The 27,595-nt window shown below is 38.9% G+C and overlaps 2 protein-coding genes across 3 annotated transcripts; one reads left to right on the top strand and one right to left on the bottom strand.

Moving 5' to 3' along the window:
• Window positions 1-203: 203 nt before the first annotated feature.
• akr1a1a (aldo-keto reductase family 1, member A1a (aldehyde reductase)) lies at window positions 204-13,518 on the top strand. Of its 2 annotated transcripts, none has more exons than XM_036599050.1 (9): window positions 204-330; window positions 1,959-2,085; window positions 2,959-3,078; window positions 3,262-3,413; window positions 6,210-6,405; window positions 7,522-7,721; window positions 8,325-8,397; window positions 12,919-13,005; window positions 13,094-13,518. In XM_036599050.1, exons 1-9 carry the CDS (start codon window positions 281-283, stop codon window positions 13,157-13,159), a joined length of 1,071 nt encoding a protein of 356 aa, XP_036454943.1. In that variant the 5' UTR covers window positions 204-280; the 3' UTR covers window positions 13,160-13,518. The 2 variants fall into 2 exon arrangements, with proteins under 2 accessions (XP_036454943.1, XP_036454944.1); XM_036599051.1 differs by having other exon boundaries at window positions 234-330; window positions 1,962-2,085.
• A 472-nt stretch (window positions 13,519-13,990) lies between these two features.
• LOC118827618 (valosin containing protein) lies at window positions 13,991-26,989 on the bottom strand. The gene is made up of 17 exons (XM_036599049.1): window positions 26,852-26,989; window positions 25,255-25,366; window positions 24,618-24,790; window positions 24,345-24,487; window positions 24,049-24,179; window positions 22,522-22,653; window positions 22,332-22,434; window positions 22,040-22,173; window positions 21,626-21,761; window positions 19,470-19,582; window positions 17,453-17,617; window positions 17,164-17,286; window positions 16,849-17,061; window positions 15,948-16,256; window positions 15,027-15,182; window positions 14,759-14,913; window positions 13,991-14,594 (listed from the first exon to the last, which is right to left on the bottom strand). The coding sequence occupies exons 1-17, from the start codon at window positions 26,866-26,868 to the stop codon at window positions 14,489-14,491; spliced, it is 2,421 nt and encodes an 806-aa protein (XP_036454942.1). The 5' UTR covers window positions 26,869-26,989; the 3' UTR covers window positions 13,991-14,488.
• Between the last annotated feature and the right edge of the window lie 606 nt (window positions 26,990-27,595).

The following is a 27,595-nucleotide window of genomic DNA, read 5'->3' as shown; positions in this document are numbered from 1 at the left end:
TGAAACATTACCAGAAGAATCGCATTAAGAAAACTACTGGCAGTAACAGCAAAAAGCAGTGCGAATTAAATAAAATTTCAACAGCAGAGCCCAGTGCAACCAGTGCAACTTTAGCATGGAAAGTAAAAAATAAAGAAGACATGAATTGCATTCAGAGAGTGTCCCTATCTATATCTTTATGTAGGCTATGCTGCTGCCCACTAGCTATATCTGTTCTATTCTGGATATTTCCCTTCCCTTCGGGTAATGAATAAAGGAAGACTTTGACCTCTGTTACGTTATGCTTTGTGTGCTAAAGAGAATCATTTTGAAACAGGAGCAACTCAGAAGGTAAGCAATACATGATTATATGCAACGCATAAATGTATGTCAGCAAACCAAAACTGAAGATGTTTAACCTAAGAAAATAAGCCTGTGCCCTCTAAAAATACACTATTTGTTTATGCCTGTAGGGATAAGTGCATCATGTCTTTGTATGTGTGGTAGCCTAAAGCCATATCTTTGAAATGTGCTTAGCTGTAGCATGAAATTATGTCCTACTTACAAAGTCAGGCAAAAATGACCCACATCACTTAATTCAGTGATATGAAGGCAGCGTGAAAACCTATTTTCTATATGATGAGTCAGCTGTGTCATTACTCTGATATGGATGGTCATATCCTGAGGTACCCAATGTTGGCTCTTAACCAGTACACAGTCGCTGTGTATTTACTGTGTTTTAATCAATATTAGGCCTTTATGCATAAAACCTTTGTTAGTTAGCAACAAGGTAGCTGTATAACGTGCCGAGTTGTAATATTAGCCACAGCTAACCCTGACCAAGCTTGTCAAATTGTTCAAATTAATTGCACATCCATCTGAACATATGAAGTCGCTTATCGACCATTAAGACGCAATTTCTACAAGCTAATTTTAGAAGGTCAATCAGCAATCTGTCTGTCAGGATGTCCATCAAATATCTTTCCTTCCTTTCTTGCACGATGTTTCTATGGTAGGTGGCCGTTTAATTCACACATCAAGCAATGAATTGATGGTCTCCAAAGGAGACACTAGTGTGCACTGTTAAACCTAAATGCTTGTCTAAGATTTCAATTATCATACTGTGCTAAAGTCTGAGACAACCCTTTTGCTTATTTAATTATTTATCAGTCAAAACTGCCATTAAGAACAAGATACTCATTTTTCAGCTTCAGGAAAAAAGCTAAAAACATATATTTACACTTGAAAAAAATAGTATCTTGGTGAGCGATATCGTCTTAAGTCTAGTCGATATAGCTAATAATTCTTATTTTGTGATTGTTGTAAGCTTTTTATAATATCATTTAACTTATTTCTAGACATTTTCTACTTGTTTTAAATTTTATTGAGTGAACTTCTCATTATATTTACAGATAATTTTGTTTATTTTAGGAAATATGCTTGAGTCAAGCTAAATTATCTGTCTAGAGGCTTGCGATTATTCAGTCTTAGAAGCTGGTTACAATTTCTGCTTCTCTCAATCCAAGTAGTCCCAAACATATTCAGTGATGAGGTCCGTGCTCTGGGGTGGCCAGTCTATGGATTTGAGAACACCAGCATCTTTGTTTTCTGAAAAAATAACTTATACTTAATGACTGTTTTGATTAGAAATTAAATGAAGGTCAGTCTCTGACCTTTGCGCAGTTCTGTATACTAAGTTAATGAATCATAACGCAATGTAATGCTGTAGACACAGTGTTAGTTCATAAGTAAAGAGAATGTCAATATGTAACTGGTGACAAAGTCATTATGAGTAAGCACCCTGTGTCATTCACACCAATAGAAATCCCTCCAAAAAATACTATTTGATTTTATAGAAACTTCTGAAATAGTCTCAGGACTAGTTTTACACCCTAGCTCTAAATTCAGGACCAGCTTTACACAGCATAAACAATATTTTAGGGCAGGTGGTTTTTTCAAGATGTCTCATTTTTTTGCAGCAGAAGGTACTTCACTCAATTTCCTGACCAAGAGAAAAGAACAATGGCTTCAACCACCATGACGCTCAACAATGGTCTGCAGATGCCGGTTGTGGGCTTGGGAACGTGGAAAAGTGCACCAGGACAGGTGTGTGTGTGTGTGTGTGTGTGTGTACATACAGTCTCACTATCACAAGACTACCAGAATTAGAGGTTCCAGAATCAACCATTAACAGATTAACCAGATCTAGTTACAAATTTATGTCCTGCAATGATGTCTTGAGACCATGCAAGTCTTTACTTTTTATAAGCAGAATTAAAAAAGAGAGCTTTTGGAAATGTGGCTGATTGTGGAAAATCTAACAACAGAAACATTTAACCTTTTACACATACACTTAGCGGTTGGCATTATGATATCATCATCATAAATATATATACTTTTCTAAGATTATTACATCTTTAGTAGACCAACTCATGTTTCATTACAAAGAGAGCATATTTTATCCTTGTTAATTTGATTTAGTGCAGGAAAATGGAAAAATGCACAATAAAAACCACTGTAAATCATAGGTTTTGACACAGTACATTTACATCTGCAGCATTCAGCAGAGGCTCTTATTCAGAGTGACTTCTCGGTGCTCAGTAACACAGATTAATAACAGATCATCACATTGATTTATCAGTCTACTCAGGCTTTAGCAGAGCTCAGTAACACAGATTAATAACTGATCATCACTGATTTATCAGTCTACTCAGGTTTTAGCAGAGCTCAGTAATACTGAGACTAATAACTGATCATCACATTGATTGATCAGTCTACTCAGACTTCAGCAGGAACTTCAGTGTTCGTAAAGAAGCTGTTAATTGAGATCCTCTAGAGTTGGTCTAGTCAGCTATGTTATGCGCTGATTTTAACACAGTTGATGAACAGGCATTGGTTTGTTTCTTTTTTATATTGTACTTTTTTTGTTTAGTTGGTAAGTATTCTAAAAGCATTGTCCCAATGTTTTTTTTTTTTTAGGTGAAGCAGGCTGTGCTAGCTGCACTGGACTCTGGCTACAGGCACATTGATTGTGCTGCGGCCTACAGTAATGAGCATGAGGTTGGCCAGGCCATAGCTGAGCGGGTTGGGCCAGGAAAGGTAAATTGCTGTTGTCAGTGATGTGCATTCTTGCCGGTATAGACGATTGCCAAGGTAAAGCATAGTGAATTAGACTATTTGGAAAAAAAAATACAGATTTATTTTCTTGGTTTTGGTCTATTTTAATTTTCTAATACCCATCAAAACTGCATAATTACTCTGTATTTTATGTTTTATCTCCAGCTGCTGAGACGAGAAGATGTGTTTGTGACCTCTAAGTTGTGGAACACCAAGCACCACCCTGATGATGTGGAGGCAGCTTGTAAGAAGACTTTATCTGATCTCAAGCTTAACTACCTGGACCTGTATCTCATGCACTGGCCAATGGCATTCGAGTAAGTTTCTCGAATATATTCAAATGAACGTAAGATAAATGCCCTTAAAGATTTACTGTTTCCATCACTTGGGAGTAGAAGATAAGTACTTTTTTCATATTAAAACCAATATTATGCCTCTCGTCACTAGCCTACAACTTAACATGCACTTTGGCTCTGGGCAGCTAAACTTACTTGCATTATCAACACACCAAAAACGACCAATTGTTGGCGAGAAAATCCTGTTGAACTTTCATGTGTTTATAATGTGGTCAGCATACAGCCATTGTGGCAGTGCAGTAATCGCTGTATAGTGTTATTTTGCTGTCCCTATCTGCATATTAACAAGTGCATTATTAATAAAGCACACCTTCTTACATCTCATGTTTTTTTAATTAAATTGATGCTGCTAAAGTTTCCCAGAGATGGATAATGACATGCTTTTTGGTGCAGTTTTTAATAGTAGTTAACACAACTATTACAGGCATGAAGAGCATGGGGAACGTGACACTTCATATGCTGGACTACTACTTTAATGAGGCCTAAAGTGATTGATATGTAACCTAATGACAATGCTTAAAAGGCAAGAACTACTGTGCTGGGAAACTGTAGGCACAATAGACACCGTAATGCTAGCTTTACCTACCACACAGCTGTCCCCCCTTCTACTTACATTTTCAAGTTTAACTTGAGTACATGGAACCAAGAATAAATGCTGATGTGCTTTGGAACTTCAGCTTGTGACAGTGTGAGTGCAGTTGCAGTACAACAACCCAGCTAAAGTGACTAGGTTTTACCCTAGACCAGCTAAGTTAGGTCTAGCCGTGGAGCTCTGGAAGTAGAGAAAATTCCTCTGATTGGGAAACAGGATCAGAAAATAGTAACAAATATTATTAAATAATATTAAATATGGCCTTTAAAAGCCGTTAATTTTTTTTTCCAGGTAGAATAAATTCAGCACTGTCCCTGCTGCACGTTTCCCAGTGTGATTTACCATCTGAGAAACATCTGCAGGATTTTCCATACATGAAGAATCCTGGTGGTTTCAAAAAGTTAAATTATGGAAATTGTAATTTTATAATACCAGTGACTTGGCTAGACCGATAGAAAACACTTAGGCCCAATCCCATTCACCCCTTGCCCCTACCACTTAGCCCTTAGCCCTCTGTTTTGCGCGTTCACGTCTAGGGTTAAGGTGTCCCAATTTTAGTTGAGATAGAAGGCGAAGGGGTAGGGCGAAGTGTTAGGGCTACATGGCCCTACAAACGGAGATTTTTCAGAGGCACACTCCAAACGGAGTGTTATGAAAAAAGAATAACCGGCAAGATGGCTGCGCGAGCGACCGAAGAAACCCACAAATGTGAGAATTTTCTCCGTTAAAAAATTACGATAACTATTGTATTATCTTAGCTTAATGTCGTTTCAATGTATTATGGTCGTTTTCTTCATAACAAGCACAAAAAATCGCTAATAGCATGCTAATTTCTCAGTAGCTAGCTAACTTTCCAATTCCACCTTAAATAGTCCGGCAGTATTGACGCCAGGAGCGCCAGAATGTAACTGCTGCACCATTTAAGGTGGAATGGGAAAATTCGAACAAGAAGCTAGCGAATAGATGACTTCAGCTTCGTATCAGCAAATAATTGGAGTGGGTGATAATAAATGATTGTCTTATTCCCTCTCTTTGAAAGCATTTGATAGCCTAAATGTAACTAAAGCCCAGCGGTGATGTTGCTGAACTTCTCCCTTCTCTGCTATCACTGAAGACACGCTGGGTCGCCTGCAGAGCAGTGCTAGTAGCCTGTTAATGAAGCGATGTTTTTTGTTTATTTTTTTGAGGGTTGTCCCATTTCGTAGGGCAAGATTTTAACCACTACCCCTTGTAACTCAGTTCCAAGGGGTTAGGGTGACACTCAAACAAGGGGTAGGGGTAAAAGAAGATATGGGATTGGGCCTTAATCTTTTACTAAGTGAGCAGTGTAATATGTGCGGATAGTCATGGCTTTAGAAATCGCTTGCAGTCTGAAGTTTCTCCAGTAGGGAGTGCTATTAGGACGCAAGTCGCCAAGAAGCTACACTAGAAGGAACTCTCTATCGCATGTTTACAGTAACTTTGATTAAAACCACAGGTGAATACTCAGCATTATATTACTGAATATGTGATTTTATAATGACTTTCATTAAATGAGCTGATGTTTAAAAAAAGCATAGAAACTATGAGAATATATATATATATATATATATATATATATATATATATTACTTGCCATTAAAGTATTAGATACCAACCAGGCATTTAAGACATGCCCACTCATTACCATATACGTGGAAAATGTAAATGGGAAAAGTAAAAAGTTGAAAAATAAATATCCAGTAAATGATAAATAATTGAATAATGCAGAGTAATTTTTTTTATTTATTTTATCGACTGTTTGCACATTTTAGGAAATATTTTTAAAAATTAAATTTTCACTCACTGTATCTTCATTCGTCTCTGTATTCAGTCCTACTTTATTATTACATTTTGTTATTATTTATCTTCATTATTTTTGGGTTTCCACAGTTCAAACCCTAAAATTAAACAATTTGTTAAAATATATCCTGATTCCTGGGTGAGCTATAGGAACGTTCATTTTTAGATCAGGAAATTCTTATGTGTCTTCTTTGAGGCCTGTTGTGTCTCTCCAACTCTTTCAATAGGCTGCAGTGCCTCTACTGGCACTACTTGTTTGCTAAGAGATTTACTCTACAATTTCATCCTTAAAGCCATAAATGTTGTGCAATAACGTGGAGGCTCCTGTCCTCTGTTGCTTTCAGAAGAGGAGCTGAGTTAATGCCCAGGAGAGCTGATGGCACTATCCGCTATGCAGATACCCATTACAGGGACACATGGGCAGTGATGGAGAAACTGGTGGACCAGGGGCTGGTCAGAGCCATCGGCCTGTCTAATTTTAACGCCAGACAGATTGATGACATTCTCAGCTTTGGAAAGCACAGACCAGTGGTTAACCAGGTATTGTTAATACAGTCTAGCTTTGAGCATGAGAGTGGCTGGGCTGAGGGCATGTGCATCTTGATGGAAATGAAGTCACTGCAGTTTCATTCATTACTTTCAAACAGGACGCACCTGCAAACATTTACAACAAATATGTCCTCTAAATCTGAATACAGAAACCAGTGGGGTTTGCCTTAGATCCATCTTTTTTTGTAACAAACTGAAGGCATCCACTTGTAAACTTTCTTTGAGCCATAGTTTCCTCTAAAAACTGATTAACTTTTTATACTTAATTTCACCATGTTTAGCCAACAACATCCAAATAGCTAGATGGCTGGTTACATCTCTCCCTTTTAAGCATGATCAGTTCTATTGTAGTTAAAGGGACTGCAGATCTACTGCCCTGAACAGTTTAGCTCCGGTCCTTATCAAACACACCTGATCCAGGTAATAAAGGCCTTCAAGAGCATCTGAGTATTAGAGCCAGGTGTGTTGGATCTGCACTGTCCAGGATGGTATATCTCAGGTCCAGGACTCAGCACCGCTGCACTAGAGTGAGGTTTTCCAGTTTAAAGATTAGGAAAGCTCCTTTCTTATGACTGATCTTGAAGGTGGGTGGAAATTTAGAAAAAATGCAACTGCTTTTGGGGTGGATGGACTTGCACGTGCATTTTGTGCTGAATAAAGATAGAATCCTTGTTTCTTTACGACTTTGTTCGAGGACCGAGGTATGAGTTTATTGATTAGACTACAGATCAGTAGCTAGGCTAGCAGCCAGGATTCTTGACAACACATGGATTCCCAATGCCTGTGTGATGTATTTGCATAATGCATGCTGGGTACTGTAGTGAGAGAACACTGACAAACTTTTTGAAAATTTAAAGAAATTGTGAATTCTGTCAAACCAATGAGGCTCAGGGATGCTACGCTGTGCTACAGAGCACTGCATAAACAAGACAAATAACCTACCAAACTCTAGTTGTAGGCCAGAAGGTCCATTTAAGAAAGTTATATTCAGACACTGAAGTCCACCTAAGCCAGGGCTTTGTTAAAGAAACAGTTACCTGAGCACAGTTTCCCACTTCTCCCCCTCTGCCCATCCAAAACTGTTAATATTTTTCCCCTCTTTCAAAGGTGGAATGCCATCCGTACCTAACCCAGTCTCAGCTGCTGTCTCACTGTCAGAGTCGGGGGCTGGTCCTGACGGCTTACAGTCCGCTGGGTTCTCCTGACCGGCCCTGGGCTTCTCCCGGCGAACCACTGCTACTGGATGACCCAAGAGTGGTGGCTATGGCCGACCGCTACAAGAAGACACCAGCCCAGATTATCATCAGGTGAAAGGAAGTTTGCAAAACATTAACCTTTATATGTTTTGATGAAAACAATATCAAACATAAAAATACTGGTGACAATATTTATGACACTCATCAGCTTTTTTAAATCAAAGAGATTAATGTAACATGTATACATTGCTAAAGCTTCAAAACAACCTGTACACTCTCCAGTCCATATATGGAAACCGAGCTGAAAAAACAGTCCAGTTTGAATTCGTTTCTTTGATGTCATCAAAAATCAAAACACTGACATTTACATATATCTGCATATTCTGACTACAGCAGTTTAGCCCCACCCATTCACCCTGAAGTTGTCAGCAGTGTTTCACCACTGAGTGCTTTTTGAACGAGACGCCATACAGCCAATCAGGACAGGTCTCATTTACATATATGTACACATCTAATGTATAAAAAGAGGTGGGAAAATTGTCATTTTAGCAGAAATACAGACAAAAGCAGCAGAACAAATTACTCTGTTTACCTTTCTAACCTGCAAACAAAGTAAGACTCTCCAACAGTGCTGCTAAGACTGTTCAGCGTCATCAGGTTTTCATATTTACGTAGTTTTATAAAAACATGCTAAGCTGTTTTTATGTTGTCTAGATGGCACGTGCAGAGAGGCGTCACCTGCATCCCTAAAAGCGTCACTCCATCCAGGATTAAACAGAACATTGAGGTGAGCGATGGACTAAATACGGTGATGATAGTTTGGAGGATCTTTTTATTACAGTAATAGGATTATTGTTTATACATGATTCCTCACATTATACGTCAAAACCGCCTCTCAAAACTGTAAACACAAATCACCTTCATTTCCTGCCGGTCAGAATTCCATTTCCGTTTGGTTCAGTCATCTCGCCCCCTTGTGGTCATTGACGGTATTTCATCTCTGCTGCCGACTTTCTCTCTTGCCTGCAGAGACAGATGGCTTTGTTTTTTTTTTTTATTACGAAATTCATATATTTAGTAAATTTGATCAGAAATGGAGATGTTAGTGTTCATTCAACATTTGCTTTTTAGACATCGGTGTGCTTCTTTGGTGTTAAACCTAACTTGGGCATGTATGAACAAATATCACAAAGGGTCAGGCATATATTTGTGCACATATATTTAAGTATCAGATATTGAACATACATGCATAATTAATGCATATTAATCATAGCCCACATAAATGTCTGATGCATGGTTGTATACATACCAATACGGTTTTAATTGTTACTATGTTTGCCCTTAAATATTACATTATTTTAATGTATCAGCAACAATATGTCCATTATTTTAATGCTTTAATGCTTTTAGTGCATAGCATATAATGTGCATCTATTTAGAGTTTAGTTATGTAGTGAGTTCATTTCATTAGCAAGTGTGTGGAAGAAACAAAGATGCATAAAAACTTTTTATTATATAACATGTAGAGTAATATATGCCTTCCATATATGAATAATGTTGTCTATCATGTATTATTATAAATATGCCCCATATCTGAAAATTTCAACTTCAAATAAGTTGGCATATATGTCCATATGTGACAAAAATAAGCTGGCAGTGTTGGGCAGAATAGTTTGAAAATGTAGTGATGACTGAACACACTGTCCTAAATGTATTCAATAATGTATTCTACTACGATATATAAATAATGACATATTCAGAATACATCTAGAATACATATTGATAAGGCAGATGAGGAAAACTCTGCTGTTGTAATTTTATTTAACTTGCATTGTTTTTCACTGTTACTGCTGACAGTTTTCTTTTGTGTAATTCTTCTGTTAATATGGCTCATAAAAAATCACTTATTTAAATGAAGTTACAAAATTCTCAACATTATTTTAGCTGTCATTGCCTGCTTCAGTCCACTGGTGCTCCTATAATCCCACTACTGTCTGATGAACCAGCAAACCCACATCCTAATAACAAAGCCTTGCAAACTTGACTATAAAGTGGGTAGCTGTGTGATTTTCAGTTAATGATATGTAGGTAACTTACGTCACAAAACACATGCACGAATCCAGTACAACACCGATGCTGAGCTTCTTACTCATGAAGTTCTGTCATGTTTTAAAAACGTTTAGTAATGCTGAGATTAATAACTGATCATCACATTGGTTTATCAGTCTACTCAGGCTTTAGCTGAAGCTTCACACACTGCGCTGATTGTAAAGTAGTTAATAAACAAGCATTAATGGTGTTTCTTTTAAAGATGGTATATATTTTTTCAATATAGTTTGTAGGTAATCTAAACGTATTCTTAAAATGTAAAAAGTAACTGTATTCTAATTACTGCCTTTATAAAATGTAACCTGGACAGAATACGGATACTTTGTTTCTGTATTCTGATATGTACTCCCAATATTTGTATTATGATAAATCCCAACCCTGTAAGACCTTGTAAGTCCATATATGCTAAAATATGTCATATATTTAAAACCCATGTATTGCCATATTTCAGATTTCTGTATAGAGTATCTTAACTTTCTTTAACATATCTGAAAAAAGGGAACTTACTTTAGGTCTGAAAATGCAGAGTTAGTGCCAGAGATGTTTGGGTGGTGGGGAGGCAGGGTAGGGGTGTTGCTTGGCTACAGGTTGAGGGGGGATAGCCAGGACACATTATGTCCTAGAGACATCACTATAGTAAGGGTTGACTACCAACTGGCCTCCCACATTGCAGCTACCATAACCTGACACAAAACACTGAAATTTTAAAGCTAAAAATGTAAACAAACAAACAAAAACATTTAAAACACTATAACTGTGCAAGTTTAAACCTGCACTAGAAACTAGCACAGCTCAGTCACACGAGGATGCGAGATACTCAGCACCTTTGGGTTCATGCTATTATAAGAGCGAGATTCTTTTTTTAACGTTTTCATTGGTGTCATTGGTGGACAATTATTTTTTCTTTAGTGGTCAGAAATCTAGGGGTTTCTAGTTCCATAGTGAGGTGGCCTAGGCATCCCCAGCCCCCCCACCCATAGCAACATCATTGGTTCTCAATCCTGTTCATGGAGGCCCTCTGCTCTGAACCTTTTAGGCACTGTCCTAAAAGGCACCCTAGGTCTTGCAGTTCGCCTCCACACTTTGGTGACATTAACAGCATATGAAATGTAGACGGCATGCATTTGGGACAGACTCATGCATGGCACACATTATACGTGTACTTTTCCCACTAAAGGTAAATCAGTCGTAATCGATATTTTTTTCAATAAACTCATCTGCTGATCTACATTCACTCAGTATAGATTACAAGCATAATGCAGCTCAAAGACAAGGTAAATTAATAAACAAATGCATTTTAACTCACCAGAGTATCTTCTTTTCCATCATGTTAGTCGGGCAGCTGTACAGAAACCCCTCCACTCTGACTGATGCTAGCTTTTATCTCAAAGGATTTTGAGTAGCATGCCACCACAGAGTTGCCGAAGGCCACACAAAGGGAGCATAGAGGGGGCTCGTGAGCCCCTTTGAACAGCAAAAGAAAGAGAAATGGAACACCCTATGGCCGATCCCAGTCCTGGCAACCCTGTGCTTTGCACCTTTTTGTGTTTTTCTTTCTCCACACACCTGACCCAACCCACGAGGAGCTGGTTTAGTTAATGAGTTGAATCAGGTAAGCTAGATGATATAAGGCACAAAAATGTGCATAGTGGGGGGGTTGCTACCCCAAGTGTGTCCAATCTTATCCAGAAAGGGCTGATGTGGCTGCAGGTCTTTATTCTAAAGAAGATGGAGCATTCTTGATTTTACTTGTTTAATCAGTCGCTCTCAGTTTTCAAATAACATCATGTGAGCTTGTGAGGTCCTGTTTTGTTGGAATGAAAATCTGCAGCCACAGTGGCCCTTTGTGGATAAAACTGGACACCCCTGTCCTGCTCTGTGTCCTTGTGGGCATGCGCAAATGAGGACCACAGGCCTGCAAGTGCACCAGAGGGGGGTGTTAATGTTATCCCTCCTCTAACACACCTGATCCAACTTACGAGCTCATTAACAGCCTTCCTGAGTTGAAGTGAGTGTGTTAGAGCAGGAAAAACACTAAAATGTGGAGGACAGCGGTGGCTACCTTAGGGTCAGAGTATGAGCTCACACTGACAAAGATACAGTTATATGCAAAAGTTTGGTTGGCATTTTGTTTATTTTCTAAGTGAAAATAAGTTAACACATCCTCTACCCCCTTAAAATCCCAGGCTTATTACATATTAAGACTTATTATTCAGTAACTACAGGAACTTCAATGCAAACTGGCTGAGCTACTCTTAAGAAGTGTGTAATAAAACTTTGGGCCCATTGGTAAGCCATGGCCATTCAAGGGGTTAATGCACAATTACGGTTTATTTGCTGAATTTAACATATTTGGAGGAAAATAAGCATTGAATGTGGCCTGTGCAATTACACTCACACACACACATCATCTAAACCGCTTATCCTTCTGGGTCACGGTGGGGTGCTGGAGCCTATCCCAGCTGTCATCGGGCGGAAGGCAGGAGTGTGCAATTACAATATATTGTAATTGCTCAGACCTGTCCAGGGTGTATCATGCCTTCTGCCCAATGATAGCTGGGATAGGCTCCAGCACCCCACCGCGACCCAGAAGGATAAGCAGTTTAGTGTGTGTGTGTGTGTGTGTGTGTGTAATTGCTCAGATATGTTAAACCAAGCAGAAATTAGAAATTGTGCACTGAAATGATCAGAAAAACACCCCATTTATTTTGGTTCATTGTAGAGGATGTCTTAACTTTTCACTTAAAAATATAACAAAACATGCAGTTTGACCAGGGATGTTCAAACATTTGCATATGACTGTATAACAGTACTCCAGAGCCTGTCATTTTCAAGAGGGCTGAATCCTTTCATGCGTTCTGAATACATTATATAAACAGGCCTTCAGCTCTGAGTTATGAGTAGTGTTATCAGAAGTCTAGCTTATCATTGCCCTCTGTATTGTATACATTTATGCCTTGTTACTGCTTATTGGCTGAATCAGTGTGTCTGCATTCTCTATGATGGGTTATGATTATGAGAAAACTATTTTGAATGCTCCAAGCATATTCCATTGCAATCCATCTGTAACGGAATATGCTCACACTTTAAAAGTATATTTTTTTATATATATATATATAATTTATATTCCTGTGTGTTGGGTTATACTATTAATATACTATTAATTGCAAGTAGCACTTCTTTCCTTCCTCCAACCCAGGTGTTCAATTTTAAGTTATCTGATGAAGACATGAAGCAAATTGAGTCCTTTAACAGGAATGAGCGACTCATCATTCCAACTATAGAGGTGAGTTTTGTATCATTTTTAGTTAAATATGAATGCTAAAAAAGATTCTGGGCACCAAATGTAAACAGTGACACTGTTCTCTCTACAGAAGGATGGACAGAAGGTATGGAGAGATGCCAGCCATCCTCATTTTCCTTTTCATGATGTGTACTGATTAAAGCCAGACCTCTTGAAACATTACTGCGCAACAGCCCACACAATAACAGGATTTTCAGATCATGTCCATCATCTATTTTAGCCCTTCTCTCACTGAAAAGAACTGTTGATAAACTCCTGTGGACAGTGCACTATTCTAAGGCAAGAACACAAAGACATGTATATTATGATTCTGTCCATGGATGATCACCACGATGGATTACAGGGGGGAGATAACAAAATGAAACTTTGATTACAGACTGATTTACAAGGGAAGATGTGAGTTTAAAAGACTGTAGTAACTACTGTGATGGTTAAAATAAATGAATAAATAAATAAATAAATAAATAAATAAATAAAGCTGTTTAACAAAAACTACATTCTGTTCAAAGGTTATTAGAGCTACATCATTGGTTTGACTGACCAGGGCCAACTGTGCATCTTATTAACAAATAAAAGTGAGACTTTTCACACTACAATACTTAATGACCATTTTTTTCCTGAGGTTTGATAAGCTAGAAGCATCAAAATGCATCAAAAAGCTAATCAACAACTACGAGTACAATGATTTTAATTGTTTCATGTACTGTGCTACAGTAAAACCTACTCATACACATCTAATTATGCTTTTTTTTAAATGAAAACATGCAGTTGGTCGCTGTTTAAAGTACTGACGATATTCACGATATCCTCAAAAGAGCATATCGTAACGTAATTTATCATAATTACGATAACACATCACCGCATTGCCCACTCTTTCTTTAGATAACACATTTTGAAATCTGTTACAACCCACCCAACCAATAGCTTAACAAGGCTAGAACATAAACTAGAGATCTGACAGACACAGTTAAAGTTGGGCCCATTTTGTGAACTTTATTTTAACATTTTTCAAACTTGTAATACATTATATGCTACATTCATAAAAAATGAAGTCATTAGCATTTTTTTTCCTTTTTTTTTTTATTCTTTCAACAGGCTAGCATTAAATCCCGCCACTAAAGCTGCTTGTAGAGGTTGTGAAAAGTTAAGAATGAAGCCACTCTACCGTGTATTTATTCACTTAAACGCACCCCCACCCACATTACGTTAAGATCAAGGTTCTGCAGTAATCACAAACCAGAGCAAAATACAAGCAGCTACATGCTTTTCTCCAACAATGGGGGGGAAGAGAGGAGGAAAAGAGGATAATAATAATAATAATAAAAAAACGGAAAAAGAAAGAAAAAAAAAGAAAAAAAAACCATCAAAGAAGCACAGAGTCCTAAAAATGTGGAATTTTCATCGGTTGGTTTTCTGTTTTGTACATGGTGGCCTGTATTTGGGTAGATCAGCCATGTGGTCACATTTAACCATAGAGGTCATCATCGTTGTCCTCATTGAAGATGGTCCCTCCACTGCCGCCAGCAGAGCCCTGGCTTGGTCCACTTCCTCCCTGGTTACTGGAGGGGAATCTAGAACAGGAGATTTCATAATTAATAAGCAACCAAAGAAAATGCCTTATAGTCACAATTTAGCAACAGCAGTTGCTGTGCCATATTACTTAAATTCCAGAGTCCTTAAAAAGTATCAATAAGATGTTTAAACAAACAAACAAACAACTTTTCTTAGTCTTTACCTGAAGCTGCCAAAGCCTCTGCTTTGCTGCAGGGTCTGTGCGAACATCTCGTATTTGCGGATGTCGTTATCGCTGACGGAGCGGCGGGCGAAGCGCATAGCTTCTTCAAAGTGGTCCTTCCTGATCTCAGGAACGGGGTCATCCTCCTCCACCTCCTGAATATAAAGAAGAAAACTGAAGGATCAGCCATTGATATCTGCTGGATCGAACAAGTCCTCTACAATTACTATTTACGATAAGAGTTCTGAAAACAAACAAACAAACAAACCATTGCTGAGGGGTTGGTCTGTCTCTCACGTTCCCTCCTGATCTCATTCTCAATGGACTCACGGATGGCCAGCTTACAGGCTCTCTGGCAAATCTCTGTCAAATCAGCACCGGAGAACCCATTGGTCATCTTGGCCAGGAAGTCCAGGTCCACGTCCTTGAGTGACAGAAAGCAAAGTTACTAACGCACACTTCTTCCAGTACACATGCAAAATGTCAATATTGCTTCCCAAACAACCCCAATGGCCCAACAAAAACAGAGCCAAATTCTTTGCGTCTGAATTTCTACAATGCTTTAAATGACAGCCCCCCCCCCTAATTTTTCATCCCATCTTAAATGGAACAACAGTTACATTCTGTACCTGTACAGCAGCCTGAATGTAGCTGCTTCCCATTTCCAGTGGAATGGGACATGCAAATAAGCCAACTTCAGCTTGTCAAATTTCTCAAGTCATTTGTCTAATGTATGTCAGACACACTCGTCCTCTGATCATCAGACACTGCTGATATTTTGAAAATATTACAGGTCACCCATGCTATTAGTAACAGCTAGACCAGTGTCTGTTGCGCAGACAAAGCCCTAACACTAAGACTGCAGAGTCATCTGATGTAGCTGACCAAGTAAGCTGCTGCCACTAAGCTAATCCCAAAAGACTGGCCATTCCTTGCGTCTCCTGCTTTGAAAACAAAGTGAACTACTTCATATACAATGGACCAGACAGTGGGAAATGCTCAAGGGCAAACATCCATGACTCAGCCACTCAGCTAAACAGGCTAGCTGTAGTGTTTTTTTACTGTTTGTATATCATGTTATTAATACTTATTTGTAGCATACAGGTATAACGGTTATGACAAAACTCAAATATCCGAGGAAGGATACAAACCGGTGTACCACCCACTACTAACTTCTAGTCAAATTTACCTTGGCAATGGGGGACTTCCTGAGGTTAGCCTTAAGAATGGCCATGCGAGACTTCTCATCGGGCAGTGGGATGTAGATGAGCTGGTCCAAACGACCGGGCCTGAGGATGGCAGGGTCAATAATGTCTGGTCTGTTGGTGGCTCCGATGATGAAGACGTTCTTCTTGCTGGACATGCCATCCATTTCGGTCAGGATCTGGTTAATGACACGGTCAGCGGCTCCACCACCATCACCCACACTTCCACCACGGGCCTTTGCAATGGAGTCCAACTCATCAAAGAAGAGCACACAGGGGGCAGCTTGACGGGCCTGCAGAATAAAGAATCAGCCATGTTCATCATACAGTATAAATTCTATTTTCACCTTCAAATAATCGAAACTTCTTAAAAGGAAATTACACGGTTTTTAACTTCTGCATTATTTAAATGTTGAGGTGTTAAATCATTCAAAGTGACTAAACTTTATAACAGTAGTTATTATAGGAACCATGTGTTGTACCATCTACAATGCAAATATTGCCATTTTATTTATCATCCAAAACGACCAGAAAACCTACAGGTACAAGTTTTTAATGTGTCATGTTGACGACTATTGTAAAGCAATGTATTTTCTTTCTATTTTGTGTAATGTTCGGTGAGGTAGCTTTTAAAGACACTGAATGCTTCAGATGTCTGGTTTTCATCACCACCACATATACAATTGTGACTTAAGTGTCTCCAGAATGAAGCAGCTGACATCAAAACATTCAGCATAACTCAGTTTACATCTTATCAACTGAATTATGCAGAAAGTTTGCTATTCTCCTGGCATTCTCCTTCTGTGTATATTAAAAAGGTGAAGGAGGCTAAGGGGTGTTAAGGGATTAGATTTTGAAGTGTTTAGATTTTCAGGTCTCTCTTACCTTATCAAAGATCTCACGGACATTGGCCTCAGACTCCCCAAACCACATGGTGAGCAGTTCAGGTCCTTTGATAGAAATGAAGTTGGCCTGGCACTCATTGGCAATAGCTTTAGCCAGGAGAGTTTTACCACAACCAGGTGGTCCATAGAATAACACACCCTTGGATGGGGTCATACCAAACTTAAGGAATTTGTCTGGATGTTCCACTGGGTACTACAAGGAAGAGGAGAAAGAAAGTGCACATCAAGACAAACCAGAACATCAAAGATCCCAAGAATCTAAAAGGATAACAAGAGAAGAGGATAAGCTGGTTACCTGCACAAGCTCCTGAAGTTCTCTCTTGACATCATCAAGGCCTCCGATGTCCTCCCAGGTGATATTGGGCACCTCAACCACTGTCTCACGAAGAGCAGATGGGTTGCTCTGGCTCAGGGCCCACTGCGAAGCAGAACAAAAGAATTACTTACTGGCAACATGCATAACTACACTGAACCATAAGCTCCAACTTCCATCTAAGTTCTTGTTTTCTCTGAAAAGGGAACTTACAGTACATGACTTTCATTGTACTGAATTACACATTCAGAAGTTAAGCTAACATTCATACCCTGAAGTCATCCATGGTGACAGCCAGAGAGTTCATGACTTCTGCATCAATTGTCTCATCCTCCAAGTCGATGAGGTCCATCTTCTTGCGGATGGCCTGCAGTGCAGCCTCTGAGCACAGGGCAGCGAGATCAGCGCCCACATGGCCATGAGTCTCGTTGGCAACCTGAAATGTCAAACATCATTGATCAGCAAGGAGAGTTTAAACTATTCAAGCGTTGGTACTGTAACATATACAGCGCTAATGAACAAACGACTCAAGCTGGCAGTGAAGGACACGCTGCTCACAGAGAAGCGCTACTGACTCTCAAGGCCGGACACAAAGTCACTGGTCACTTTAAACATATGGCATAGCAGTGGCATATTCCCCACAAGGAATACATTGATTTTAAACACACACAATCACAACTGCTTCCCCAATACAGGGTGGAGAAATATAGGCTAACAAACAGGAGCACTGCTACCACAGTCCCTATATGCGGACTTGACTGTTTGACTGAGTAGAATTGCAAGGTGTAAACGTGTACATCACATGAACTACTGTGTACATCACCGCCTGCTTTCAGTTTCACAGCACAGTGTTAGCAGTGCTGCTCAGATTCTCTTTGCTCAGTAATCGGCACAAAAAAAAAAAAAAGTTATTTTGAATGAAACAGCTTTATTCGAAATTGGTCATGGACAGAGCTGTCTGTAGGAGCTGCATTTCATGAAGCATGGACCAAGTATTTTCGTACAGTGCGTGTACATAAATCATAGGCTTTGTCCACACTATTCAAACGTACAGCGCAAGTTAACAAAGAAAAGATTTCCAAAAATCACAGTGTATGTCTGGCCGTAGAGGACATTCAGCTACAGCTCAACCAGCCAAACAAAACAAAATACTTCAGACATAAAACTCTACAAGTGAGCTCCTCAGATGCATCAGCCTGTGATTCCTGCTGTCACTGTGCTACAGAGACTGTTGTTGAAAGAGACAGTAGCAAAACTATGAAACAGTTAACCTACAGCTGAACAGAAGTGCTTTTCTGACATGGAACAAAACTCACTCTTCTCAACTGCAGCACTACTCGTTCAAAGGTATCTAAAGTAGTCAGCATTGCTAGCTAATGCACATCATTTAAAAACAGCTAGATTTTAGTGCTTTGATGGTAATTCTTTATTGTATTGGCAAGTATTATTAAAAAAAAATAAAAAAGAAAAACTCCTTAAAAAAAGTTTTATAAATGTTTTATTCCATCTCCTTCAAAAACAAGCCTCATTCTAAAATGCCCTCCCCAACTTGGCCTTATGATTACCCTCTTGGGGGAATAACTGATGCCTTATTAAGGGCCAAGTGAAGTTAACCCTAGTGAGGCAAAGGGATTGAGCCAGCATGTGTGTTGACTTCAGAAACAAGTCACTTCAAACCAATGGAATTCCCCCCCTTACATTCACAATACTCAAAAAATGTTCTGCATTACAAAGGTTACATAACTACCTAATTAACTCACTGAGGCAAATTTAGCAAAGACGAAGTGAATCTGATTAGAAAATCCATTCCTCGCTGTCCCCTCCTCTATGTGCGCTCCGAGTGCCCACTTTTAAAACCCAGGTGCTACACAATTTTGAGTGAAAGCAAAGTTGGCAGGGGCATGGTTTTTTGAGGTATTGAAACTGGGCTTTACTAAAACCCACTCATCTTTTTTTTTCAAAATTAAAAGTGCATAAATGAAAATTATGCTTACAGCTGCCTATAACGGAACTGCAGAAATGACCAACACCAACAACACTTCTTACACAAAAGGGGGGCATTTCTTTAAACAGCTGGATTCACCAAAAATGTATCAAAGAAATATTCAAGTATTTATTTCAAAGGCTCAACAAAAACAAAGCAATGACATTTCAAGGGATGTGAAGAAATGCCATCCTCCTCCTCCATGCCAACCTCTTAACCTGTTTGACAACATAACTTGCCAGGCATGCAATAAACCTACCAATGAGTGTTTACCCTAGCAAACACAAAGACAAAGACAACAAACCTGCTCCAGGTCCACATCGTCAGCCAGCTTCATGTTCTTGGTGTGGATCTGCAGGATCTCCAGTCTTCCTGTCGCATCAGGAATGCCAATGTCCACCTCTCTATCAAAGCGTCCTGTAAGAAGAGTGAATAAGTAATTATTGTAATGTGACTGACCAGAGCACAAGAAAGTAAATTTCAAGACGGCATGAAATCCATGAGCCCAGTCTAGTTCAAAGCCTTTACAACACAGGGCAGGCTTGATACTCCAAGCTTACACTGTACTTGCCAGCATTGAAGAATGAACAGTTTGTTCATACTGAACTCCTTAGGACATTTCCTTCCACTTATAATGTTACAAGTCATTTCTCAAAAGAAATCGATGAACAAAGTACAATAATACAGTGCAAGAGAGAATTTCAGCATCTTTAGGTGAGAATAAAGTTACTAAAGACATTCATCTGGGGCTCGTTACTGTGACACTGTCAGTATTTGTAGAACACTTAAGTATCTTGATATAATATTTTGCTATTTCGCCCACCTCTACATTTATCTATTCTAGACTTTGCCTCCATGGGTTACTGAGTGACTCCAAGCTGCTGTTGAGCCTATATTCCAGTAATCAAATTTAAGACCCCTATCTTTCACCACAAAAATTCAATTCAGGACGTCATCAACAATCTACAACAGAAAGCCATAATAAAATGTTCAATAATGACCCAACACTTCATACAGCAATCAATACTGAGATATTAGAAATATACTGTTGGATATGAAATTGACTACATTTCAAAAAAAGTGTATACCTAATTACTAGTCTAACTGTCTGATGACTTAAGATGGCCATTTACCAGTAATGCAGTTTGTGAGAACTGACATTCTGCCACAGCGTTTGAGCCTCAAGTGTGAAAAACACAGTACTGGTGTGTGTATAATTTTTTTTTTTTTTCCTGTACAGAGTTGTAAGTGCAGCAAAATACATGAAATGCATAGATTTTAGCACAGTAATCCTGTGTTGCTTAACTTTCTGCTCCGCCAGAGTACAACAATACAATAAATCTGTCTGAAATGATATAATTGTGATATTGTGCATCTCCACCATAGACTTCACCACTTAGTCAAAATCAAAATTTAGAAGACGTTTCAAGTATTACTTAAAACCTATTCAACCTTTTTTAGTGCAGTATGTCTGTTGCATTAAATACTTTAATTCACTGTGTGTCAGTGTAAGAATATAACAAGGAATTTACTCTTTTTATACAGATGAAAACTGGTTGCTGATTTAACAGCTGTTCACAGATGTGCAGATATTTAGAATCTTATGACTGCCATTAAAAATGTTCTCCTCATGTTTTACAGGTATTCAGTGTAGAAATGACCAAAGTCTCAATTCAACACTAAAATTTAAATGTTTAATTTCTGTTTTCTCTAAAGCAGTTCTGGTACAGAATTAGTAGTAGTAGTAGTATTAGAAAAGAATGCAATAGCCTATGGAAATACCTTAGCAAGGTAATACAGTGGCCCTGAAAATTCAATCTGCAAACAGTGCTACCAAATATTCAGCTTTAGAATATTTCTAGCCTAGGGTTTATTGGTTTAGCATCAACTGGTTAGTCACTGAGGCATTAAACGATACACAAAAATAAAGACTTGAAGTCAAAACTTTCATTACGTTAAGAAGACAATGAAAAATTAAGTGCACCCTGGTTACATTCAATGGGCCTCAGTCACCAACCATTCTTAAGAAAAAACCCACTTATGCAGTTTTTATGAAGATTGACATTCACCAATGTTTTCCTTTTGGGATTTGTCTTGAGTAAGAAGAGAATCTACACACACCCACATCCACACTCAAGAGCACAAAGGTGCGAATACTTCTGCAGTTTAAGAACACATGAATTTGACAGACATTTTCTTGTGGCATTTCTGAAGAACAATTTAAAATAAAAAACACAACAAAAAAAATTAAACCCTTAAGAAGATATTGGTAAACGAGGCCCAGTGTGTTCGGCAATCAAGAAAAACTGAAAACTGCAGTCTGATATCAGTAATGTTGTACTGTCCCTTAAAGTTTGACTGGATTATTGAAATGTTCCTCCTTACTCGATTATAAATGGTCATCAAAAAACACAAATTTAAATGTCTACACGTTTCAAAACTGAGGTGCAGCAAGCTCACCAAATCGCCTGAGAGCTGGGTCAATGCTGTTGGGTCTGTTGGTGGCTGCCATGACGATTACGTGAGCCCTCTGCTTCAGGCCGTCCATCAGGGTGAGCAGCTGAGACACGATGCGCCTCTCCACTTCACCGTGTGTCTGTTGAGGTAGAAACAGATCAGCTTACTGCACCACAGGAACTCATTCCAGAATACATTACAGAAGACACACCAAAGTCTTTACAATAATCCACATCAAAGAGAACGAAACCGGACCACTAGAAGCAAATGTTCAATATTCAGACTAAATGTTAATTTGTTTATCCATGTTCCAGTGGTGGAATTAAGAAAAAAAAAAAGTATAATCACCCAAAGATAATGTAAAAGTAATACATACCCACAAACACTGCAATGATTAAGATGTGAATTGTTTCTCACCTTCTCTCTCTTGGGTGCAATAGCATCCAGTTCATCAATAAAGATGATGGCAGGGGCGTTCTTCTCAGCTTCTTCAAAAGCTTTACGCAGGTTGCTCTCAGACTCTCCAGCCAGTTTACTCATGATTTCAGGACCTGTGGAATTGAGAACATGCATCAATAATATTTCTACAACTACAAGTTCCCAAGCAGTACTACTGGGGGGAAGGAAAAAAAAATAATAAAAAAAAGTCAACATTCATAAAACAAATAAACCTTAAACTACAGATTATAAATATATATGTTTGCCTCACCGTTGATTAGGAAAAAGAATGCTCCAGTTTCATTTGCAACAGCACGAGCAATGAGAGTTTTTCCAGTTCCAGGGGGTCCGTACAGCAGAATGCCACGGGGAGGCTTAACAGTAAAGCAAGGTTACACCATTAGTATCTCTTAACAAGCCTGTAATTTTGTGCTCCACGTCTTCCAATGAGCAAGTCTTACCTTCACTCCGATGGCTTTAAAGAGTGCTGGGTGCCTGAGTGGGAGCTCCACCATCTCTTTGATCTGAGCCAGCTGCTTCCTGACACCTCCAATGTCATCATAGCCCACCTCGTTGAGCGATTCCTCCTCATCCTGGCAACAGGAATCACATTTGGGTTACATGAGAACAAAACAGAGCTGCATAGTATATATAGTGCTGCAGCATTATATGCTTATCACTGAATGTTTTGTTCATCTTGACCAATTACAAATGTTTCTATGGTAGTTTAGATTATTCAGAGCATTCAGATGATCCAAGAAACAAATAATTTCAGTTCAAAAACAACACAAGCCGATCTTTAAGCACATCACGCTAAGGGCTCACCAATGTGTAGCAATGTAGCTGTGGTTGTTGGTCTATATCACCCAGTCCTAGTACAAAGGAATACTCAGAATCTCTCGATTCAAAGACTTAAATTTCAACAGGAACCATGTAACTTAATACCACTACAAAAGACACATAATACCACTTTTGACATCAAATACAGAGCTCAATGTTGTGACAAAATACATTCTCATTGGTGCAATGAGATCTGCACACACTTACCAAGATGTTTTATGATAAATGTAAATAATTAGGATTATCATTCAGCTTGAAAGTGAACCGAAGGAGGGTGCAATAAGCAAAACAGACCTGCCACAAATTAAGCATGCTGCTAAAAATGCTGGTGTTTGGGAGCAGTTTTTAGGGGTCAGTAGCACTAAAACAATATATCTGAAGCAAACACCTACAAGAACTAGTAAAGAGTGGTAAATAACTAGATTATAAAACTATTAATAGCGCATCATTATATTCCAGTCACTTCATCCATGTTTTAGTTTCTGGTCATGCAATGATAAAGTTGTCAGCCCTGGGTTTAAACAAAACTGGGTTCTTATGTAGGCTAAAATGGTTTCGGGCCCCATTTACTTCATACACGTGATTATGATTGGCCCTTATATCTTTAATAATATCTCAATGCATAACTTCAGAATTCAATTGATATGTGCACTCGTACGTGCTAGGGTTAGGGCAGAAGCTTCAAACCCTGCTCAGCCAATCAGATTTCAGATTAATCCATTTCTTTTATTTTGTTGAGTCATGTCATTGATTTCAGGCTTGTTGATTAATCATTAATCACCAACTAATGATGGCTGGTTAACAGTCAACAGAATTAAAAAAAAATTGCATACTTCAAATTTTAATCACTGTTTTATAGAACAAAACCCAGAGACAAATTTCCTCCACTCATCTGCTATTAAAGCTCTCAAGCATCCAAGGGAACTCCCAGAAGAATAACTTTCTTACTAAGTAATACTCAGTGGAGCAAGGTTAAGGCAACTAAGGTGAAATGTAGTGTGTGACTACACTGGTCAATTTCAGTTATTTAGTGGCTGCTCTCACAGGTTAGTCACTGCACACACATTAAAAGTATGTTCATTTACACATGGATGTTTACTAATGTCACATTATTAAAAAAATGAATAAATTTCACATTATGAACATACCTCGCGCTTGATAGGTTCCCCTTCACAGTGAATGACTGTGTCTGGAGCCACTATACAGTAAGGGCTTGGGTCAGTCTCCACCACTTTAAACTCTACAGCACGCATGCCTCCTCTCACCAGGAAGATATCACCTACGGGGGCATGTCAGCAATGTTATAGTCTAGACAATACAAAAGGTATTATTATTATTATTAAAATGAAAGTTAAATAAAACCTTCATTTTTAATATTTTTTGGAATAATACCCAAAAGTCCTACAGAAACAAACTGAACATGTTGGAAAGGTTTAGCGGTTACCTTTGCGGATTGGCCTATAAGCCTCCAGGAAATACGGCTTGAGGTACACCTCAAATAAGTTGCCAGTGATCCCTTCCACTGTGTCATCTATGGGCAGAACATGGATGCGTTTCCCATACTTCACATCTGGACATGGCTGAATGCTACAAACAAAACAAAATTATTTAGAAAAAGTGTTTAATGTAATATATTTTAAGAGCAGTTATCAAGGCTTAAACTTTTTTCCCTTTTTTAAACAGTTCATTAAAAGAAAAAAGATAAACATATGGTCACCTGATGACATCTCCAAGGCGCACCCTAAGGTTGTTGCGGACCACCCTGTTCATGCGCACCTTCTCGTCAGAGCATGTATCATCAGACAGCACGATGCAGACAGTTTCTCTTCTCTTCTTACCCTTCAGCAACACAGTGTCCCCCCTAAAAAGCTGAAGCTCATCCATCTTGGCCTGCAAACATGCCAGGCACATGAATTATATGACCTGGGTGTCTCAAAATCAGAGCTTCTATATAGATCTTCAGAATGGAAAAGACATTCTGACTATGCAGATGAATCACACCCAGCACAGTACCTTTTTAAAGTGCTCCCTCCTGGCAAAACGTTTCAAAGTACCTCATGCAGAAAATCTCAGTTTCATAACAGCACTTACCCCTCTGTTATCAAACTACTGAACTCCACCCCTTATATTTGTGATTACTTATAATTTTATTTTAGTCTATTGTAGTTAATTGGGGAAATTAATGTTAAATGAATGTTACAGGCAATATTGAAGTTGTATGTTTTGTTTTTTTTTAGCCTAATTAAAACACAAATAAAATAAATAATAAAAAAATAATAAAAATCAACCACTTACTAATAAGGCAATAAAGCACTGAAACACATTCATCAAGGAGCAGTGCATGAAGGACACACCTGAGAGAGGGAGACCACACTGTTGTCTTCATTGATGGATTCATCAACAATCAACCTGTTAGGTCTGTTCTTTTGCTTCAGAATGGCAGTAGAAAGATCATCATTTTTGGATCTGAGTGAAAATGGTTCAGAAAAAAGGGGGGAAAAAAAGACTTCAGTGACTAAATAAATAATTCAAGCATAAAGACTCGGCAGTATTGCGTAGAGGAAATCAAGTTACATTTCAGTGAAGTCGAAAGTGAAAGGTAACTTTTAAAAACACTTCACCGACATGGGTTCGCAATTCTTCAGAACTCACAGATCCCGAGTTAAAGCACTGCTAGGTTACCTAACCAGTGTTGCTCTATCGTTAGACTCTAGATCCTTCTACAAAACACGGTCAACTCCGGAACGACTAACGGAGCTCGCTAGCTCTTCCTCACCGGGGCTGACAAACAATAAACACACATTTGAAAAAATGTCGAAAAAAAAATGTTTCATTTGGCAGCTTGTGGACAAAATTATTCGGAGAAAATGGTTTCGTATGTTTCGAAAGGCCAACATCTGCATATGTGAGGCAAAGCTAGCGCAGTCCTGTCAACATTAATAGCCAGAGAGCTAACGTTAAGTAAATAGAATTAGCTGGCTAACCTGCGTTGGTGCATAAATTAATGTTAGCTAGCAGTTACAGCTACAAAAGTGCTTCCTGTTGTTCCCCAAGTAATTTCCTTTGAGCTTCCCCTCAACCTGTAAATAGGAGTCATTTGTCCAGTTAGCTAGAACTCAGTTAGATCAGTAACGTTACATTAGCCTTGTCAGATGTCCGAATGACACAGCAAATGCTTCGACATCGCGCTAGCTAAAACGCTAACACAATAACGGGCTAGCAAGCAGTGAAATCGTCTGAAACTGATTCGACGTGAGCTATTCTTTGGAGAACCATTCTTGGAGTTTACTGAAAATGAAACCCGTTTATATTTGGCCTATTCCGACACAAAACTAGCTGTGACCACGAAGGCGAGTTTCTTATACACTGAAATGTCAGCCTGGAAGATGCTAGTTAGCCAGCTAGTGTTAGCTAACACACAGTCATCGGTCTGCCGGACCTCACGAGCACTACCTATACACAGCTAACACAGTAAACGCAGTCCAACTTTATTCACCCAAATGCCATGACATGTTCAGCTAATAGCTTGCTAGCAAGTTTGGCGATCGGACAATGACTCCGAGGTTATAAACATGCCTGATGCCGGTAGGCCAAAGCCAGAGAATGACTCAGTATGGTCTGTTAGCTGGGACAAACCAGCCGAGCAGCTAGTGAGCTAATAATACTAGTCAGCTATCAATAGTTCTCAGCTAGTTAGCCACGTTTACATAAAAAGGAGATAGCAAACGCAAAAGAGAACATGTTAAATTATATATATATCGCATTAGTCGAGGCCATGTCGTGTGTAAATTCGTTATTTTCGCCAAGAGCGTGCCATACTGGCCGAAAGCTAGCTAACCTGCGACGGTGGCTAACGTTAGTAAACTTGCTAACTTCTGAGTAAATAAGAGAAATATATTAGTATGTGAACATTTGTACACAATTGCTACAGAATGGCTTAGTTTTACTTACTCTCCACCCGAAGCCATGTTGCTTCCCCCGTGAAACGATATAAATAACGTATAAGATTAGCTTTCTTGACCGACAGACTCCAACCTTCCCGATAGCACTTTTCCTCCGCACTGAGTTTCAAAACCACAGCTTAGCTCGCTAACATCTTCTGCGGAGAAGCGATTCGACCGCCCACCGACTGATCAACCAATCAGAGCGAGCAACGGAGCCCTTCGTGGATTTCAGCCAATCAGAGGCCGCGCGACTCATCACTGGGCCAAGTCAGAGTCTAAGCACGGCTCTGGTAAGTCCCCGTTTGAGGCTGAAGATTATCAGGCCTGGCCTCCTCTCAGGGTCAGGCTTTAACATATTAGAATAGCTGATGCTGAAAGACAATTTCCTTCTATTTGTACTAATTTTCGTTTAACCCTGAAGAGCATACTAGTCGACTAAAACTTTAAATAGCTGGGCACAACACGTACAAGTGAAACAAAGAGAGCCTCAGAAAATTTGGCAAAAGAAAGGAATTCTGTGTTGTCGTTTTGTTCCAAAAAGGCTATAAATGAACATAAAATAACACTAATTCTAATACTACAGTTACTAAAAATAATAACTTGCATGTAGCAGCTCAAAGTGCTTTACATTTAAAAGCAAAAGCACACGAAAAATAGTAATGAAATAGAGTGAAGCACAGTAACAGAAGTGAAAAAGTAAATCAAATCCAGATTAAAAAGATGCTTTTAAATGTGTTTTTAACTGTCTAAT

The sequence above is a fragment of the Colossoma macropomum genome, unplaced genomic scaffold (assembly GCF_904425465.1).
Source record: "Colossoma macropomum unplaced genomic scaffold, Colossoma_macropomum, whole genome shotgun sequence".
In the NCBI taxonomy this organism is placed as follows: Eukaryota; Metazoa; Chordata; class Actinopteri; order Characiformes; family Serrasalmidae; genus Colossoma; species Colossoma macropomum.
The sequence above is the reverse complement of the archived record's forward strand: the minus strand, read 5'-3'. Positions and strand labels throughout refer to the sequence as shown.

Bases quoted from the DNA above. Each gene is read 5' to 3' on its own strand.
- akr1a1a (XM_036599050.1), top strand. From the start codon at position 281: ATGCTTTGTGTGCTAAAGAGAATCATTTTGAAACAGGAGCAACTCAGA. The intron at 6,406-7,521 runs GTATTGTTAATA...CCTCTTTCAAAG, and splicing joins ACAGACCAGTGGTTAACCAG to GTGGAATGCCATCCGTACCT. The intron at 8,398-12,918 runs GTGAGCGATGGA...CCTCCAACCCAG, and splicing joins GGATTAAACAGAACATTGAG to GTGTTCAATTTTAAGTTATC.
- LOC118827618 (XM_036599049.1), bottom strand. The intron at 19,583-21,625 runs GTGAGCTTGCTG...CTCTTCTTACAG, and splicing joins CCCAGCTCTCAGGCGATTTG to GACGCTTTGATAGAGAGGTG. The intron at 14,595-14,758 runs GTAAAGACTAAG...CTCCTGTTCTAG, and splicing joins AGAGGCTTTGGCAGCTTCAG to ATTCCCCTCCAGTAACCAGG.